At 37.1% G+C, this 16,750-nt stretch overlaps 1 protein-coding gene across 2 annotated transcripts; it reads left to right on the top strand.

The window, feature by feature from the left end:
* The first annotated feature begins 1,231 nt into the window (after window positions 1-1,231).
* Window positions 1,232-7,169, top strand: adcyap1b (adenylate cyclase activating polypeptide 1b). 2 transcript variants are annotated; one of them, XM_077558895.1, is made up of 5 exons: window positions 1,232-1,493; window positions 1,625-1,729; window positions 2,350-2,490; window positions 2,687-2,791; window positions 3,126-7,169. In XM_077558895.1, the coding sequence occupies exons 2-5, from the start codon at window positions 1,626-1,628 to the stop codon at window positions 3,307-3,309; spliced, it is 534 nt and encodes a 177-aa protein (XP_077415021.1). In that variant the 5' UTR covers window positions 1,232-1,493; window position 1,625; the 3' UTR covers window positions 3,310-7,169. The 2 variants fall into 2 exon arrangements, with proteins under 2 accessions (XP_077415021.1, XP_077415022.1); XM_077558896.1 differs by lacking the exon at window positions 2,687-2,791 and having other exon boundaries at window positions 1,233-1,493.
* Window positions 7,170-16,750: the final 9,581 nt, after the last annotated feature.

The following is a 16,750-nucleotide window of genomic DNA, read 5'->3' as shown; positions in this document are numbered from 1 at the left end:
CTTTATTATGATGCATCAAAACGTGAGTTTAGTTCGATTGAAATAACTCTTAAAATGAAACTTTTAAGTACAGTTAAATACTGTAGTAAAAACAATCCAATTAATATATAAAACAATGACTTACATTTGATCAAATTGAGATTTTTTGTACAACAATAATAATAATAATAATAATAAAATAAGAAATTTGACATCTGAATAAGCAAATGTTTGTTTGGTCTAATACTTTGTTTGATTTGTTGTATTTTATATATATATATATATATATATATATATATATATATATATATATATATATATATATATATATATATATATATATATATATATATAACTCCCAAGTAAAAAAACAAAACAAAATACGTGCATAAGTTAAGTACAGAGAAATAATCTTTTGGATTTAAATACTAAAATACCTTTACAATGAAACAACAACAACATAAAATCAGTTTATACATAGTAGTGCCATGAATTTAATGTGATAAAACAAATATTAAAAGGTTAGATAAAATTGCTTGAAATGCAAACGTTTGGTATGGTAAAACATGAAAACTAAACACAAATTCATATTTTAAAAAACTGAATTTACAAAATCAGACTTTTTTTTAATCATAAAATAAATTATTTCTTAAAAATCAAGGTCACAATTAAAATGTATCAAAATAAAATAGCAGTCCGGTAGCAAATTAAACTTTTCTTTTTTTTATATTACAAACAACAAATGTATAACAAAATGTTACTATAAAAATCTAAACCCAACAACAATCGTACAATACAACTACTACTGATGATGATGATGATGATGATGATGAAGATGTGTGGCCATCTATAGAGGATTTCATCCAGCCTGCCATGCAATTCTGTTATAAAAATCCCCAAAACACAAATAGTCATCATGCATTAGCCTATATCGAACTTTGGCTAGTGCAAAACGGCTGTCACTCTTGTTTTACCACTAATGTTAACGCGAAATAAATAAATAAATCCCGAAAGTTTTGAAGAAAACTTGTAGACTGAGGCTGCGTTTGCAGGGTGGGCGGAGATGTGCATGTGTGACGAATGCAACGCACGAGAAAGGAACTGTACCATTATATTCGTGCAGGAGGAAGGCTTGATGACGTCCATAGCATCCTTAACGTGACTTATTGTAGGGAGGGAGGATGAGGAGGAAGGAGGGAGGGAGGAAGAAGGGGGAGGGAGGGGGAATACTTAAAGATAAAAATCCAAGGCGATCGGGACAAAAACAAGTTTCGAGGAGATACACAGAGGAGCTGCTGCTACTGCTTTTTGTTTTTTTTTTATTTGAAAACACGAGATTTTTGCACCTGCAGAACGCTTCATTGCGCGTTTTTATTTTTTTGAATTATTATCTGGAGGAAGACAGAAGTACGAGAGACTGGGGACCTAAGACGAGGCAGGAGACAAGCGCACCGCACCAGGCAAGCCGCGCCCGGATCACATCCCAACAGCCACCTCCGCTTCCCGGCTTGGAGGTAAGGCGCAACCCCTCCGTCTCATGGATCCTCCACAAAAAAGTCAATCAGACAAACTTTGTTCATTTTTTTTCTCCACTTCGTGCAAAAACTGTACTAACAATAAAAATACATCTTCTGTCACACTACAGCATGGCCAGTTCGAGCAAAGCCACTTTAATCTTGCTCATCTACGGAATCTTAATGCACTATAGCGTCTTCTGCACACCTCTCGGACTAAGTTACCCCAAAATCAGGTAGGTCCATTTTTTATGCTTTTTTTTGTTGTTGCATGATCTCAATATGCTCCCCAATTAAATGTTTTTGTTCAAGTGTGCACCACGTGTGGATTCATCATTAAAGTGCACTTGGGCGTGCATGCGAATTACGCGCGAGGAAAGACAACAAAAACATTAAAAATAGGAGAAGGAGACAATATGGAAATTTGCGTGGAGGTATCTGTCTAGTGGGACCCCTTCTGTGACCCCCCCCCCCCCCCCTTATTAAAAATGAGAGTGCAATGAATAGCCCTCGGGAGGAGGAGGAAGATGCGTCACCAAGGAGAGGAAGCAAATAGGAGAATATTTAAGATGTATTCTTTTTTTTAAATCTCGTTTAATGTGCCATTTTGTTGTTGTTGGGTGTGGTCCTTATTCATTGTTTTTAATTTATTATTAATGTTTTTTTCTTTTTGGCCGATTTTGTCTAGTTTTTAATCAATGAATGAACAGGAAAAGGCGGCTTTAAAGCTGGAAACGAATAAAAACGTGAATAAAAAACGAAAGATAACAATGTCACCTATGAAAAACGGAATTTGAATCATGCAAAATGAATTTGGAAAGTGTTTAAATTGACACTGGTGGTGGCGTGCATGCAGGCTGGACAACGACGCGTTCGACGAGGACGGCAACTCGTTGGGGGAGCTGAGCTTCGACCGCGACCACCTCGCCTTGCGCAGCGCGCCGTCCCTAAACGACGACGGCGGCGGCTACACGCTCTACTACCCCACCGAAAAAAGGTGTATATTATCATCATTATTAAGACTGTCATCAAAAAAAAAAAAAAAGCATTTTGTGCATCCCTTCACGCGTTATTCGTGTCGTGCATTTTGGTCATTTTTGTCTGTTTGAGCGCATCTTTTTCTTTTTTTTGGACATGTAATTTATTTTATTTTTGTCGTCCACTGATGATGTATGTGTGTTTTGGCACCTCAGAGCAGAAAGGCATGCTGAGGAGGAATTAGATAGAGCCTTGAGGGAGATCCTGGGTCAGTTAACCACGCGGCATTATCTGCATTCTCTGATGACAATGCGCGCAGGGTAAGCGCTTGCTGCATCCACCTTGGCTTGTCTCATTCTTATTTTTCATTCATTTGGGTCTTTATTTATTTATTTATTAAAACCCCATTGTTGTCATTGTAATTATTTGTTTTGTCTTGGCTGTAATGTCTTGAAAAATTAATGTGATTAATCCATAAATTGATATTTTTTCTGGCTCGAGTCAACGCGTCAGAATAGCAAATCGGCCTGTAAATTAATTATTGATAAGGCCCAGGGATGCATTATTAACGCCACACAAAAAAATATCTTAAATTGAATCCTTTATTCTTTAAAAAAATAATCTGTATTGTTTTTGTTGTCTTTTGTTTAACAGTGAGGATAACAGCATGGAGGACGACAGTGAGCCGCTGTCCAAGAGACACTCGGACGGCATCTTTACCGACAGTTACAGCCGCTACAGGAAGCAGATGGCTGTGCAAAAGTACCTGGCAGCCGTCCTGGGACGAAGGTACAGACAGAGAGTGCGCACTAAAGGACGCCGGCTCGCCTATTTGTAGTGCAGTCAACCCCCCCCCCCCCCTCATCCCACCGACCCACACACCTTGTGCGTGTATACAGTATATATGTATGACAGCCCCCCCCCCTCCCCCAGCCCGCACACACGCACACACAGTCAGTGTCATCTAATATAGCTCAGCAAACCGCAGTGGATTGCGCCTCTGTGTTCTCTTTCAACATTATGTATTTATGTATGACGTTAAGCCATTAAAATCAATATTTTATTAATAATATCGTTTTTCCCCCCTCATTTTTTTTGCAACGAGAAAAAAAAGGCACTTGATGATTAACCCTCCTGTTAGGTTGCGATAAATTGACCTGATTTAAAGTAAAAAGAATTTCACAAAATTCATATTAGCAATTATATCGTATAAGGGTGGAGTTAATGAGATTTAATTAATGCTTTGCATATTTTTTTTCTTTCGCTGACACTTTTGGATTATTACACATGCATGCCCATGGGTCAAAATGACCCATTTTCAAGTCTTTTTTTTTTTAAACAAAAACAAACCCTCAAAATAAATTAATTAAAAAAAAAAAAAAAAAATAGTAATTGAATTATTAGTCATGTTAAAAAAAACAAAACACTTTTAGACAGTCTGGGATGATTAAACATGACCTGGGTCAAATTGACCCCTTTAAAAGTGAAATAATTTACTCTTTCACATATTTACAATGAAATTAAATTGTGTGGTTAATAATGAGATACCCCCAATGTTGGATGGACACTTGTGGCTAAAAAACATGACCCGGGTCAAATTGACCCATTTAAAATTTAAAGAATTTCACACAATTCACACATGTACAGTAAAATTGTTAATCACAGTTAACAATTAGCTATAAACATTTTTAATTTTTAATCATAGTGCTAATAATGAGCTAAAAACACTATTTAGTATGATTCCCCCGTTTCAACCAATTTAGGATGATAAAACATGACCTGGGTCAAATTGACCCACTTAAAAAGTGAAATAATTTCACCTTTCACGTATTTACAATGAACTTGTTAGTTGTGGAGTTACTAATAAATACACACAATACTTTTTATTGTCTTTCCCCCATTTTGGACACTTGTGGCTCAATAAACATGATCCGGGTCAAATTGACCCATTTAAAATTGAAAGAATTTCACAAAATTCAGACATTTCCAGTGAAATTGTTAATCATAGAGTTAGCAATGAGCTATAAACACTCTATAGTGCTTTTTTTAAATTATTTTTTTTACCCTGTTTCAAACCATTTTGGATGATTAAACACACCCTGGGTCAAACTGACCAATGAGCAAAGCGATCACTGTTCGTAACAGGAGGGTTAAACCGCACAGTCCATGGACCATTATCTATTTATTTTCATGTTTGAAGATGTATGAAAGAAAAAAGACAGAAAAAAGATCATAATTGTGCACTTTCAACGTTATGCGCTTGAACAAGAAAAAAAATCATTGAAAAAATCATCTATACATACATACATACACATATATATATATATAGTATATGCAGAAAAATAAATAGATAAAAAAAGACAATCAAAGTATTGAATGTTATACTTATTTTTGTAAGCTATTTTTTTAAGTGTTGTTGTTTTTTTGGACAAAAACAGGCCCAAAGAAGCGGTGAGCATGCAACATATCTATGTCTGAGTGTGTGTGTGTTTGTGTGTATGTGTGAATGTGTGAGTTAAACATTCCATTGAAAAATACGTTTTTTTGTTTAAAAAAAATATATTATTATTGCAAGGATGCCTCAATGCTGCTCACACTTGCACATGTTGTGTGGAAAATGCGTGTGTGTGTGTGTCAAAAGTGTGCTTGGGTTGTGTTGATTTTATTTGGGAGAAACAGGAGAGTGAAATCTGCATTTACTTAGTAGTCATTTTGTGAAAATCTGCTTATAATATGCATGCTGTTGTATTGTTGGCTAAAGGTGGTGTTGTGTGTACATAGCCGGGATTCCCAAACTGTTCGGGAGCGGGGTGGATGGGGGTGCGCAAGGTCAGATTTGGTCACAAAATACAAAAAGGTTTAAATATCAGTCATTGTTTTGTTTTGATCATCCATGGGGGTGCGCCAACTATGTCGGATTTGCTATTCATTGTGGGAGTTTTGCGTGGGAATTTGGGCAAAGGAGATGATTTGCAAGATTCGTTAAATAGATTTTGAGTGGATCATTAGGCATTTCCTCCCAAATAATTTTTAAGGCCACTTTTATTATTTTGTCACATGTAATAACTGTAAGTGCATGATTAAATGGGTTAGAGGGGGTGCGCCAACACTGGAGGAAAGTTGAAGGATTTTATAGCAACATTTTGTAGACAAAATACTAATGAGTTTGTGATTAACTTTTGTTGTAAAAAAAACAAAACAGGCTGCCCTTGTCTTTATCGCTGCACACCCCCAGTCATGTACGTGCCACTGTTTCGGAATCCCTCAATCAGGAGATAAGGAAGAGATGAGGGCAATCAAAAGCTGTAACACAAGAGAAGGTTGACATACCCCCAAGCAGTTCTCCCCCATGCCCACCCCCCATAAAGTCAAATTTAAAATATCAACAATTGACTGAAAATTACTTTTTGCACAATTAAAATGGGAAGAGAGGGGGTGCACCAAGTCTGTCGGAATATCTATTAGGAGTAAAATTTTACAAAATAACAGCTGATGATTCTGGGATTTGTGTTTGTAAACAAATAAACAAAAAGCAGAGCATCAATATGCCCACAGTGGTGCACATCATAATACCTCTGTCTGGAGATAAGGAAGAAATGAGGAATTCAAAGACATAAGAGAGACACCTTCGCACCTGCAAGAATGCCCCCCACGAAATAATGATCACCATTTCAGTAAAAATTACACTGCTACACTCCTAAAATGCACCACCATTTGGGAGTTAAAGAAGAGCTGAGGTCAATCTGAGGCTGGCGACACAGCTTTGCGCACCCCCATTTGTTGAATGGGCTCCACCGGAAGCATATTTCCCATTGTACGTTCATTAAGATGATGCAAACGTGCTTGAGAACAGCCCACCCCTAAATTTGGCTTCATATAAAGATTGTTGTGATTGTTTTTGAGTGCATTGATTGGACGGAGTTGCAGACAGCTTCTGGCTTTTGGTGCCTCGCTTTGATGTGAAAAAAAAAAAAAAATACATAAAAAAACAAACCAAAAAAAGGTTAAAAAATAGATAGAATATCGCCACAAGTCACAGATGGCAAATTCAGTGGCCCTACAATGCTGCAAGTCCATTAGCTTACATTGAAAGTTTTCCTGTTTTGATCACTTGGTCTTGGCCCAAGAGTCGTAGATTTAGACGTTCTTTTTTTTTTGGAAGCATGACTAATGATTCATTGAGTTCAAGTACATATAAATATAAATATATATGTAAAACTAGAATGTATACGTTGATGAAGCGGGCAATGAGCGTGTGCGTGTGTGTGCATGTTTTTGGGGTGTTTTCATGTCTGTGAGAGTTGTACACAATGACCAGTGTTTGTTATTGTTGATGATAAGGTGTTGTTATTTATTTTTTTGCTCTATACTAAATCAGAAAAATAGCCCTACTCTATCATCATTTCTATGTGCATCACTATATAGAAGAGAAAAAAACAAGGGGTAGTGATGGTGGTTGGGTGAAAAATGCCTGTTGTTATCTTTCCGAAAGCGCCAAACGCCTTACTTCAATGTTGAATTTAATCGTAACTAGAAAACGATGTGTTTGCAAAGTCAACCTAAGTACAACTTGGTGACCACACACAGGACTCCTTCGCATTTGGAGGTGGGGGGGTCAAGGGGGTTTACATTTGCTCATTGTCAATGAAAGTGTTGTAAGATTTGTATGAATAAATTTTTGTAAACAATATCTCCCAATCAATGTCTAATCATTGAATTGTAAATATTCCACCTTTGTAACGTGTTGAATTCACACAAATGTGCACGCATACACATTTCCACAGAAGTGCTTAAGACACACAAACGCCAAAGAACAAAACAAAGGAAAAGAAAGAAAGAAGAGTAAAAACCTCGAACGCATCGGCTCAAATTTTGAACACAAATGTAGCACAGAAGAAATACATTGAAAGGCACTCAAAAGTCATAGAATGAAAAATTCACATTTTTATCACCCAATTTCCCACTTGTTTCTTTTCATCATGGCTATTAAGGCCTTTTTGCACTGCACTTGGTTTTGCATGGAAAATGGTTGCCCATATTTGGAAAAGGTTGCTCAGCGGCCTACCAGAAAGTAGCATGGAAGCTTCTGGCCCTGGTTGGTCTAATATTTTTAGCACTCTGAAATCACGCTGCCAAACTCTCTCCTATTGGACATGCTGTCTGAGGTTACCGTGGCGCCACTCCAGGTTTCAATTTTTTTTCAATTTGAGGCTTGAAGTGCTGTGACGGTAAACGGCCATTCCGCGACACTTACACAATGAATAGGTTACTTTGTGCGGTGCCCTGCTAAGTGCAGTGTGAAAAGGCCTTTACAAGGACGGTCAGATATTCACTATTCACCCTCGGGTCTATTTTGTATCCATAAAGGAACACCATATGAAATTTTGAATGCACTGAACGGAACCTCAAATGCATCAAATCAAACCTTGAACACCACTGAAGGAAAGTTTGGTGTATTATAACTTATACTGATTCGACATTTTATTAGTTTTTGTTATTTAACTACAAAAGTTGACCAGTGGTACAACTTTTGTGGTTAAATAAAGAAACCTAAAATGTCAAATCTGTATGAATTATAACACACTCAAAAACCAAAGAGCAAGACAAACAAATAGTCTATTTTGGCACCTCGCTCTTCAAAAATGAAACCTCGAATGCATCAAATCAAACCTTGTACATACACAGAAGAAGAACTTTGGAAGACACTCAAAAACAAAAAAACAAAAGCCCGTCGAAAACAAAACCTCGGATGCACTGACGAATCCTTAAACACGCTGACTCAAACCTCCGACACACATACGCACACACCACAGAAGAAAATGTACTTGGAAAGAGACTCAAAAGCCAAAGAAGGAAACAAACAAAAGGTTCGCTTTGGCGCTTCAATCATTAATAACGAACCCTCGAATGTACCAAGAGAAACCTTGAAAACCACCTCCAATGCACCCGAGCAACTCGAAGACATCCCCCATTCTTCTCCCTTCCTCGGCCTTGGTGGCGCGGCCGAGTCCTGTGGGAGCAGAGAAAGGGTGTGGCCACGCCGTGTTTGTGATCTGATCCGTGTGTGTGTGTGTGTGTGTGTGTGTATGCAGCAGAGCTCAACTAACCCAATCAGACATGTTGCATGGCAACGGTGCACACAAAGGGGACACGGTTATGTATACGCACGTGTCGACATGTTTCCACACACCAAGAAGAAGAAGAAGATGAAGGGTGCGTACTTTTGGAGTGTTGCCCTTGACCTCAGCGGGCGGGGGTGATGGGAGAGGGAGGGGGGTTCCTGTTCTGCAGCAGCGAAGGTGGAGGAGAGAGAGTGGAAGAGCCGATGTAAGACATTGGGAGAAAAATGAATTAGCTCACACACGGACATCTTTGTTTCCTCCCCTCGAGGAAGCGCGAGCGGGTGACAGATTGTCGCCTGTCAAGGTTTGTGCTTCCCGTCTGATGTATGGGGCCATCCACATCCTTTATTTATCGGAAGGGGGTGTTTACGCACAACACTCTTTTCAACTTGACACAAAAGCCGATAAGGAATGTTGTCCTTTTGGGCCCCTTGTTTATGTGAGCATGTCGTTTTTGTGAGTAGAAAGCTCTTTGTAGCTAGTTTTAATTTTGTTTTGACCTTTGCTATTAAAATTGAGTTTTAATTCAGTTTTAGAGAAAGTTGTTTAGTTTTTTTTAACTTTAACTTAACTTTTTTTTAAAATTAGTTTTAGTATTGGTTTTCTTTAATTTTTTAATATATGGAGTGTTTGTCAAGTGCAAGATAAACAAAAGTCACTTAGTATTGTGTAATGAAGTAAACAAATACCAAACAACTTTTTTTTTAAATGCTTGCCTTCTTCCGTACAATCGTACAGTAAGATTGAAAACCCTGAAAGCTCATGTACATATGAAACTGATTGACACAAAATATATTTTCGCTATATTATAGTTAGATTTAGTTTCTTTTACAAAAGTAAAATGTAGATTTACATAGTTATATCTTTTTTTTAAACAAAAAAAAATTCATTGAGAATCTTTTTTTCAATTTTCACGTTATTTATTTCGTTAACTATCATAACCTTGGTCAAAAAAACGTTTCAAAACGGGACTAGCTAGCTCAGTATTTGAGTGCTAATGCTAGTACCAGTTATATTACAGTTTTTTTTAAAGACCCTGTAATCCATCCAGCTGTAGAGATTGAACCACAGCCGTTGGTGCACTTCCCATCACTTTATTAAACAAAGTTAACAAAAGAAACACAAGCACATCCTGTATTCACACACCGTCACACAGCTAATGCTGAGTCACTCCACACAGAGTGGCTAATGGTTTAGCCAATTAACAGCTAGCCAAGTCCCCCAAGATAAACAAGAGATTACTGTACATGATACATGATTGGAGATAAATGCTGAAAACATGTGCAAAGACTGAGAACTGTGTAGTGCTCAATTCTGAAGCTATACAGTCTATACAGACTATATATAGTAAGAACCTGAGTGCCTTTATTCGCATAAAGTGGTTATCTGGCTAAATTGCAGCTAGCTATCTAGCTAGCTTGCTGTCCCTATATCTTGAAAATAGATCTTCCCTTCAGATAGTCTAATGGCGTGGCTGCTCACTTAAGAGTGCCTTATTGTCAGCCACGAGTGCACGTACAACACAGAAAGAAGGCAGTAGATAAAGCTTTTATTGTTTGTGTGACCCCATTTGAGTAAAAATTCAAAGCAAAGCCATCAGCACCAGTTTTCCAAGCTATAAAAACATGAAAGAAATGTTGCTAATTTTAGTCAATTTCGTCCCTTTGTTTACTTCAAAACATAATTATTACGAGTAAAAATATAGACTTCCAATGAGCCAAGAGGTACTGTCACCAGTTTTGCAACCTCCAAGTGTTTTTTTTTTTTTTTTTTTAACAGACAAAGAAACACATTTTTGGCCTTATATGCAAATGACTGTATTTGTATGCAAGCAATTAAAAATTGCAGTATATGAAATGTTCGACACTGACAGTTTCCATGAAACGTTCCCTCACAGACAAGTTGAAATTCACACCAGGCAGAGACGGAGGCAAACGCTCACCAACCCTGAGCCAATTTGTAAACGATGCCAGTTTGATGCCCAAGTCAATAAGCGCCGAGCCCCGCCTTCCCTGCTCCTCCACATTTCTGTGAAAGTCCGCCAAGGTGTTTTGGGATTGATCGTCAGCATCTTGGAGGTGAAAGGAGGAATTTTTTGTGAGTTTTAAACCCGGTAGTCGCCTTGGGGTACGTCTTCATCACATGGGAGGCAGAGGGGAGGTTGTATTCGTGAAAGGAAGGAGGGGGCAGACACACCCATCTTTCTTTGTGTGTGATGAGGCCATGTCAAATGTGTATGTGTGTGTATTTAACTAATTTACAGCCTGCGTCATCAAGAGCATTTACTTAAACACATGGTCACAAACAGTCATGCAATTGGGAGTGTTTATTCATTATATTACCACATTTATATTATATTTATTTATTTTACTACAAAATATAACCAAAATGCAATACATTCTTCAAGAGTTTTAATACAGAGCAGCAAATGCTTCAATAATATTCTAACATTAAGTTAAAAAAAACAAGTTTGTTAATTCAAAGCTTAAAAACTAAAAACATACTTGATGATTTAGTATTTTTTCTAGTTCTAGTTTAAAAAAAAGTAAAGATTGTGACTTTTTGCTGTTATGCTGAATTTGTAAGTAATTCATGTTTTTTTTTTTTAAATCACATTATGTTCCATATTTGATTTGAATTTACACGTCAAATTCCGAGTCATTGAATCAAGTTCTAAGGATCCACTGAATTACAAAAAAATTACATTTGTAATATCTAAAGCAAAAAACTTGAAAAATAAAAATGGGCTTTAAAAAAAATTCAGAATTCATAAATTTCTATAGTATTTTATTCTTTTAGTTACAAACAATAACAATTATATATATATATATATATATATATATATATATATATATATATATTCAAAATTCTCAAAGTTTGACTGTGGAATCATTTGAGTTACTGTATGAGGGTCCATTGCATTAGAACAAGAAAAAATTCACAATTTATAAAGCCTCCAATTTATATACTATACTAATCTATACTCCATTTTTTGTAATTTCTTAAGTGATTTATTTAAATTATTATTTTTTTTAAAATACCATATAATAATAATAATAATAAAAAATGTGGACCTTATTTCATTAAAATTATGACAAATTTCGAGTTGTTTAACCGCTGAACTGCTTAAATGTTTAATTTAATAAAGGAAAAAACGACTTTGCAGAGATGAAAATATATTTATGCCATTTATTTCTTCATTTTTTTTGCTTGTTTTAAGTCATTGCTTTAGGCTACCTTTACTGTGGTAAAAATGACCAACCATTTTCACAAAATTAAATTATTTTGATATGAGTTAATACAAATAGTGTACTTTAGTAAAATTCTGCTGTTTGAACAAGATAATAATGACTTCATTCTTGTAATATTGTTTTTCTTTTCAGTCTGGCCCTGCTCCTCCTCAATTGTACTCTAATGAATGAAGCGGGGTCATGTTGTAGGTAAATGAATGGGGTCGGTCTGGTTCCTAGAAGGGAAGAGGGGGGCTGTGATGGGTGACCGCCTCCCTAAAGTCCCATATAGTGGCTGGTGGTGTCACATGTTTCATTAAGCAAGAGACAGCATGCAGTCCCAGTGGGAGATGCAGAAGAGGGAGACGTGCCAAGCTTTTGTAGACACGGACCACCGCTCACTCCAAGGGGGCTTTGTAAGGGGACGGGTAACCCCCCCTCAAAACAAGGCACGACCAGTCATGTTTTGCTGTTTTTCCATCTCAGGTACTTGGGGCACTGTGCAAGTCACTTGCGTGTGTTTCAAATGGTTGCCACATATCAAAACAAATCAAGACGACATTCCCGCGGTGACTGGGCGTGATCGTTTGTGCCTATAAAATAAACTTGATATGCTCAATATATATATATATATATATATATATTAGAGCTGTCAAACGATAATTTTTTTTGTCACATTAATCACATCTTAGAATTTTCATTAATCATGATTTATCACTTAATTAAAAAGTTTTTATCAACATTATTTTGCCCGCTAAATTTGACGAGCACCTGTTGTGTTAATTCTTTCGACATTTAATGTTATGAGGACATCTTTCAACATTTTTTGACCCACTGCACACTCTCATCCTCGTCTTTTTCTAAACAATTAATTACTTGCATGATTTGAAATGGGGAAAAAGGACTCCAATATTTTGACTTGAACTAATATTCTGAATGTCATACATAAACATTTATTAAATTCTTTATTTGAATGCATATGCGATAATTTTTGGTGATTAATTAATTTGTTAACTTTGACAGCACTAATATATATATATATATATATATATACACATAGTCCTAGCACACCATGTGCTGGATTTGGTGGGGCACTGACTGACCCACTTGCCAATACAGTCATGCAAAATCCCCAACTTGCAAAAATTTCAATTTTGTTTCTTTTAAATCTCAACAAAACACAATTAAGAAGGCCTTGTGTGAGTTCGTGTGTTGCTCGGAGCGACATGCTCTCAAAGGCTCTTTTGTCCCCCAGGAGCAGGACTACTTGCTCTTACATCATCCTACTTTTCCTAAAGTGCCTCATCCTTAAAAAAGCAAGCTGTGGGTGACTTCTTGAACCCACACCACAACCCAGACAACAACTTAATGACCTTTTCTGGTGGTGGGTGAACAGCCATCTAGCAGGCCTACCTCGAGTAGTGTCAGAATTGATTGAGGATTCACTTTGTTAACACTGAATAATGTAACACGGCAACAGAAGTGCCAATACGCAGTGTGAAATTAGTGAGAGAAATCATCTATTCTTGTTCCCCTTTCTCTTACCTGCACACCGCCCTGATCATTTCTCACCCTTTCCCACCCCACGTTGTATTTTTCTACAGTTGACACAGATTTTCCTGAATGGGAGGAGTGTTAATTAAGAAGAAGAAGAGTGCGGCGCGAGTGAGAGATGCCCGTCACGGCAGGTGTGATGATGGCTTAAATTGGAGCCGACTTGCAAACTTGGGGGCGGTGTGTCGTTGTTGCTTCTTTTAGCCAATATAATGGGAAGGCGTATGTTCTTTCTCAGGAGACGTTAGCAGGATTTCCCGTAACAAAGCAAAACACAATAATTAGTTGGAATGGTACGTGACATGTAAACAAGAGATTTTGTTTTTCCATGCAAAGCACATCCATCCATCCATCCATCCATGTTATTCGTGTTAAACAGAAATAACAACAAACTAGAACTAAAATTGAAAAAACATTTTTGTTATTGGAATAAAATAAAATGAAAAATGCTTAGTTTTTTTTTAAAAACCCTGAAAATGAACCGAAACTACTGTACATCTTGTGTTTATAAAACTAGCTAACATTAACTATAATTACAGTGAAAATGTCAATTTCTTTCTTTGCCAATTAATATCATACATGAGCTTTCCGGGGTTCATTTTAAATATGTTTATTTCAGTATTGTTGTTCATCTGTACACAAGGAGGAAGGTCAAACAGTCGTTTGAGAGTTGTAGTTTACTTCATGACACAACAGTGAGTTTTTTTCTTTTATGTTGCACACAACAAATACCCCCCCCCCAAAAAAAAACCCCACCATAAAACTAGCACTAAAACTAAACTAAGACAACACATTTGAATAAAAAAAAAAAAAACTAATAAAATCGAACAAACCAGCTCCAAACAAAAATTACAACTCTTAATGAACAATCCAAATATATAACCCTGCTACCCAATACAATATGTCATTATGTAATATATTCAACTATCAATTCATTCACCCATCCAGCCATTATCCATCAATTTTAATCCTAGCAGCATCAATCCATTTGAACACCTCTCCATCCAAACTTCTAACCTTTTACCATCCATCACCTATCTTCCCACACATGGGTTCATGTGACTACATTTTTAGTGTAATTATTTCAATGCATAGTATATGTTCCTCCAAATTTGCAAACTTTGCAGGGTGCCTCTTAAAAGCAAAATTAAAACTGCTACAGTTCTCAAGCAAGCAGAATTATTTTGCCAGCCATGAACTGTCATATAAAAGTACAAAATAAAACGCATAAATCAATAAGCTGGGCACAAAAACACTGCAAATATTGTCACTTCAGATTGTTTTGATTTCAGCCATGCTGTTATTTGTCGTTTTGGTCGGAACAGCTCGTGTGTTTGTTTTTTTATGATTTTTTTTTTTGGGGAGGCTTTTTTTCAGCGGACTGGCACGAGAACACGACGACAACACTGTTCTGATGCCGCGAACAAAAACAAACAGTGCATCACTCCCCTGACTAATATGAAGATAAAAATCTGTCGACAGTGCCCATTGTGTGTTTTGAAGGTGCTTATTAAATGATCCTCTACAATATATTGAAATGACCTGCTGTGTTAAGTATCATGTTTTCACACACTCCAGAGAATGAGTCACTCTCCATACAGCAGTATTTTTACACTTATCCCCTGACTATTTTGATCCTCGTGTCATAAAAGTCACTTTACTTCTATCACTTGTTTGCCTTCCTGCTCGTCTTAATTCAACAAAGATGTATAAGCCGTGATTGACGCAAACCAAAATACTCACGAATGCTTCGGGGAGGGGGAGGTTATAGTTCGAGCTAATTTATGTAAGGAAAAGAAAAGACCAAAGAGGCACAAAAATACATGGGAATCGGACTTAATATAGCTGTTTTTAGATTTAAAAAACGGTGTTAAATCAGACAGATGGTTCTTAATGCTTGGGAGGCATTATTTGTAATTAGTGACAGCTCTCATTTCAAATACATCAATTAACATTTCGACAGCTGTATAGCACATCTGCATTACGCAAAGGCTTGGTAACATGATGGATTTAGTGCCTAAAATAACAAGCTGGTTGATTAATTGTAAAGTTTTCACATCTAATTGCCCATACGGCCTCCATTTTGGAGTATCGTTATAGGCGTTATGCATTTCTGCCAGAAGGGGATACCCAGTGAGGCGCTCTGCAAAGGGACTTTTAACATGCCAAGTACCATTTTTATCACACGTCAAAATGTTAAGTCAAGATGGGACCTCGTGGAGTTGAGCTTTTCAAATTTGGTGTTTTATAGAGTTAGTAAACTTCCCACAAGCAACAACAAAAAGACAAATTCTTTGGAAGTTAGTGTCACCCATCTGTCTAGTACACCTGGGGTCTATTTCACAAAGAAGGTTAAGTGAGAACTCTGGGTCAAGAAACCCTGAAATGTGGGAAACTCTATTTTTTTACGTTTCAGAAAAATAGGTAACTGAAACCAGAGAAAAAGCGGTAACTGTGTTTCATGAAAAAAAGGTCATTTAACTCTTTGACTGCCAGACGTTTTCAGAAACGGGATGTCGCCAGTGCCAGCCGATTTAAGCATTTTGAGTGATCTTTCAAGGTCCACAGAAAATGTTGTGTTTGGACTATGGAAACACACTTACTACCAAATGAAAGATTGAACTCTCATCTTTCATCAGAAAAAAAAGTTGTTTCTACCTTATTCCGTTTTTCAGTAATCAACAATAGAAAATGGTTAGTTTCACCGAAATGCTCTGTTTTGAAACAAAAAACGGAGAAAACAAGCTTTTTGTGAAACGATGTTATTTCATGCACTCTAGTGAATTGTACACTTCTTTTTGCCCATGAATGATGCCACAAACACCTAAATAGTGCTTTACTTCTGTAATACACCACCACCAACAATGAAAAAGTGTTTTTAGATTGCAAAATACGTTTATTTCCATTCAACAGTGTAACAATTTGACAAAACAATTTGGCAAACTATTTACAAATGTGTGCAACCGTGGTACTATTTACAATTATGTGGATGTTTCAAATACAGTTTTTCTTTTTGTAACACTCCCCTGCGTGCAAGGAGACGGAGCAGGATTTGCACAACAGATTAGTTTCACTGCGATTGCCCCTTTCGCGTGCAGACGTTACACTTTTTTGACGGCCTTTTTTTTCCGGGGAATAGCAAGTAGTAGACTGTACCCACTCCTCCGATGAATATGCATTGGACTCGGGGCACTCTTCGTCGTCCAATCGAACGTCCGCCTGAGCGTGCTCGGTTGTGCTCCGTGTTTTCCGGTGTTAGCATCGCTAGCCGGTGAGGCTTTATGACGTGGTCATAACCGCCGCGTCAACGCTTCCAACTTCGGCGTCAACGCTTCCAACTTCGGCGTCAACCTCGGAGCCACCATCATCATCA

This window comes from Vanacampus margaritifer, chromosome 2 (assembly GCF_051991255.1).
Source record: "Vanacampus margaritifer isolate UIUO_Vmar chromosome 2, RoL_Vmar_1.0, whole genome shotgun sequence".
Taxonomy (NCBI): domain Eukaryota; kingdom Metazoa; phylum Chordata; class Actinopteri; order Syngnathiformes; family Syngnathidae; genus Vanacampus; species Vanacampus margaritifer.
Note: the sequence above shows the minus strand (reverse complement) of the source record. Positions and strands in the feature narration are given on the sequence as shown.

Coding starts and splice junctions, on each gene's coding strand:
- adcyap1b (XM_077558895.1), top strand. CDS start 1,626: ATGGCCAGTTCGAGCAAAGCCACTTTAATCTTGCTCATCTACGGAATC. Junction 1,730..2,349: donor CTAAGTTACCCCAAAATCAG/GTAGGTCCATTT, acceptor GCGTGCATGCAG/GCTGGACAACGACGCGTTCG. Junction 2,491..2,686: donor TACTACCCCACCGAAAAAAG/GTGTATATTATC, acceptor TTGGCACCTCAG/AGCAGAAAGGCATGCTGAGG.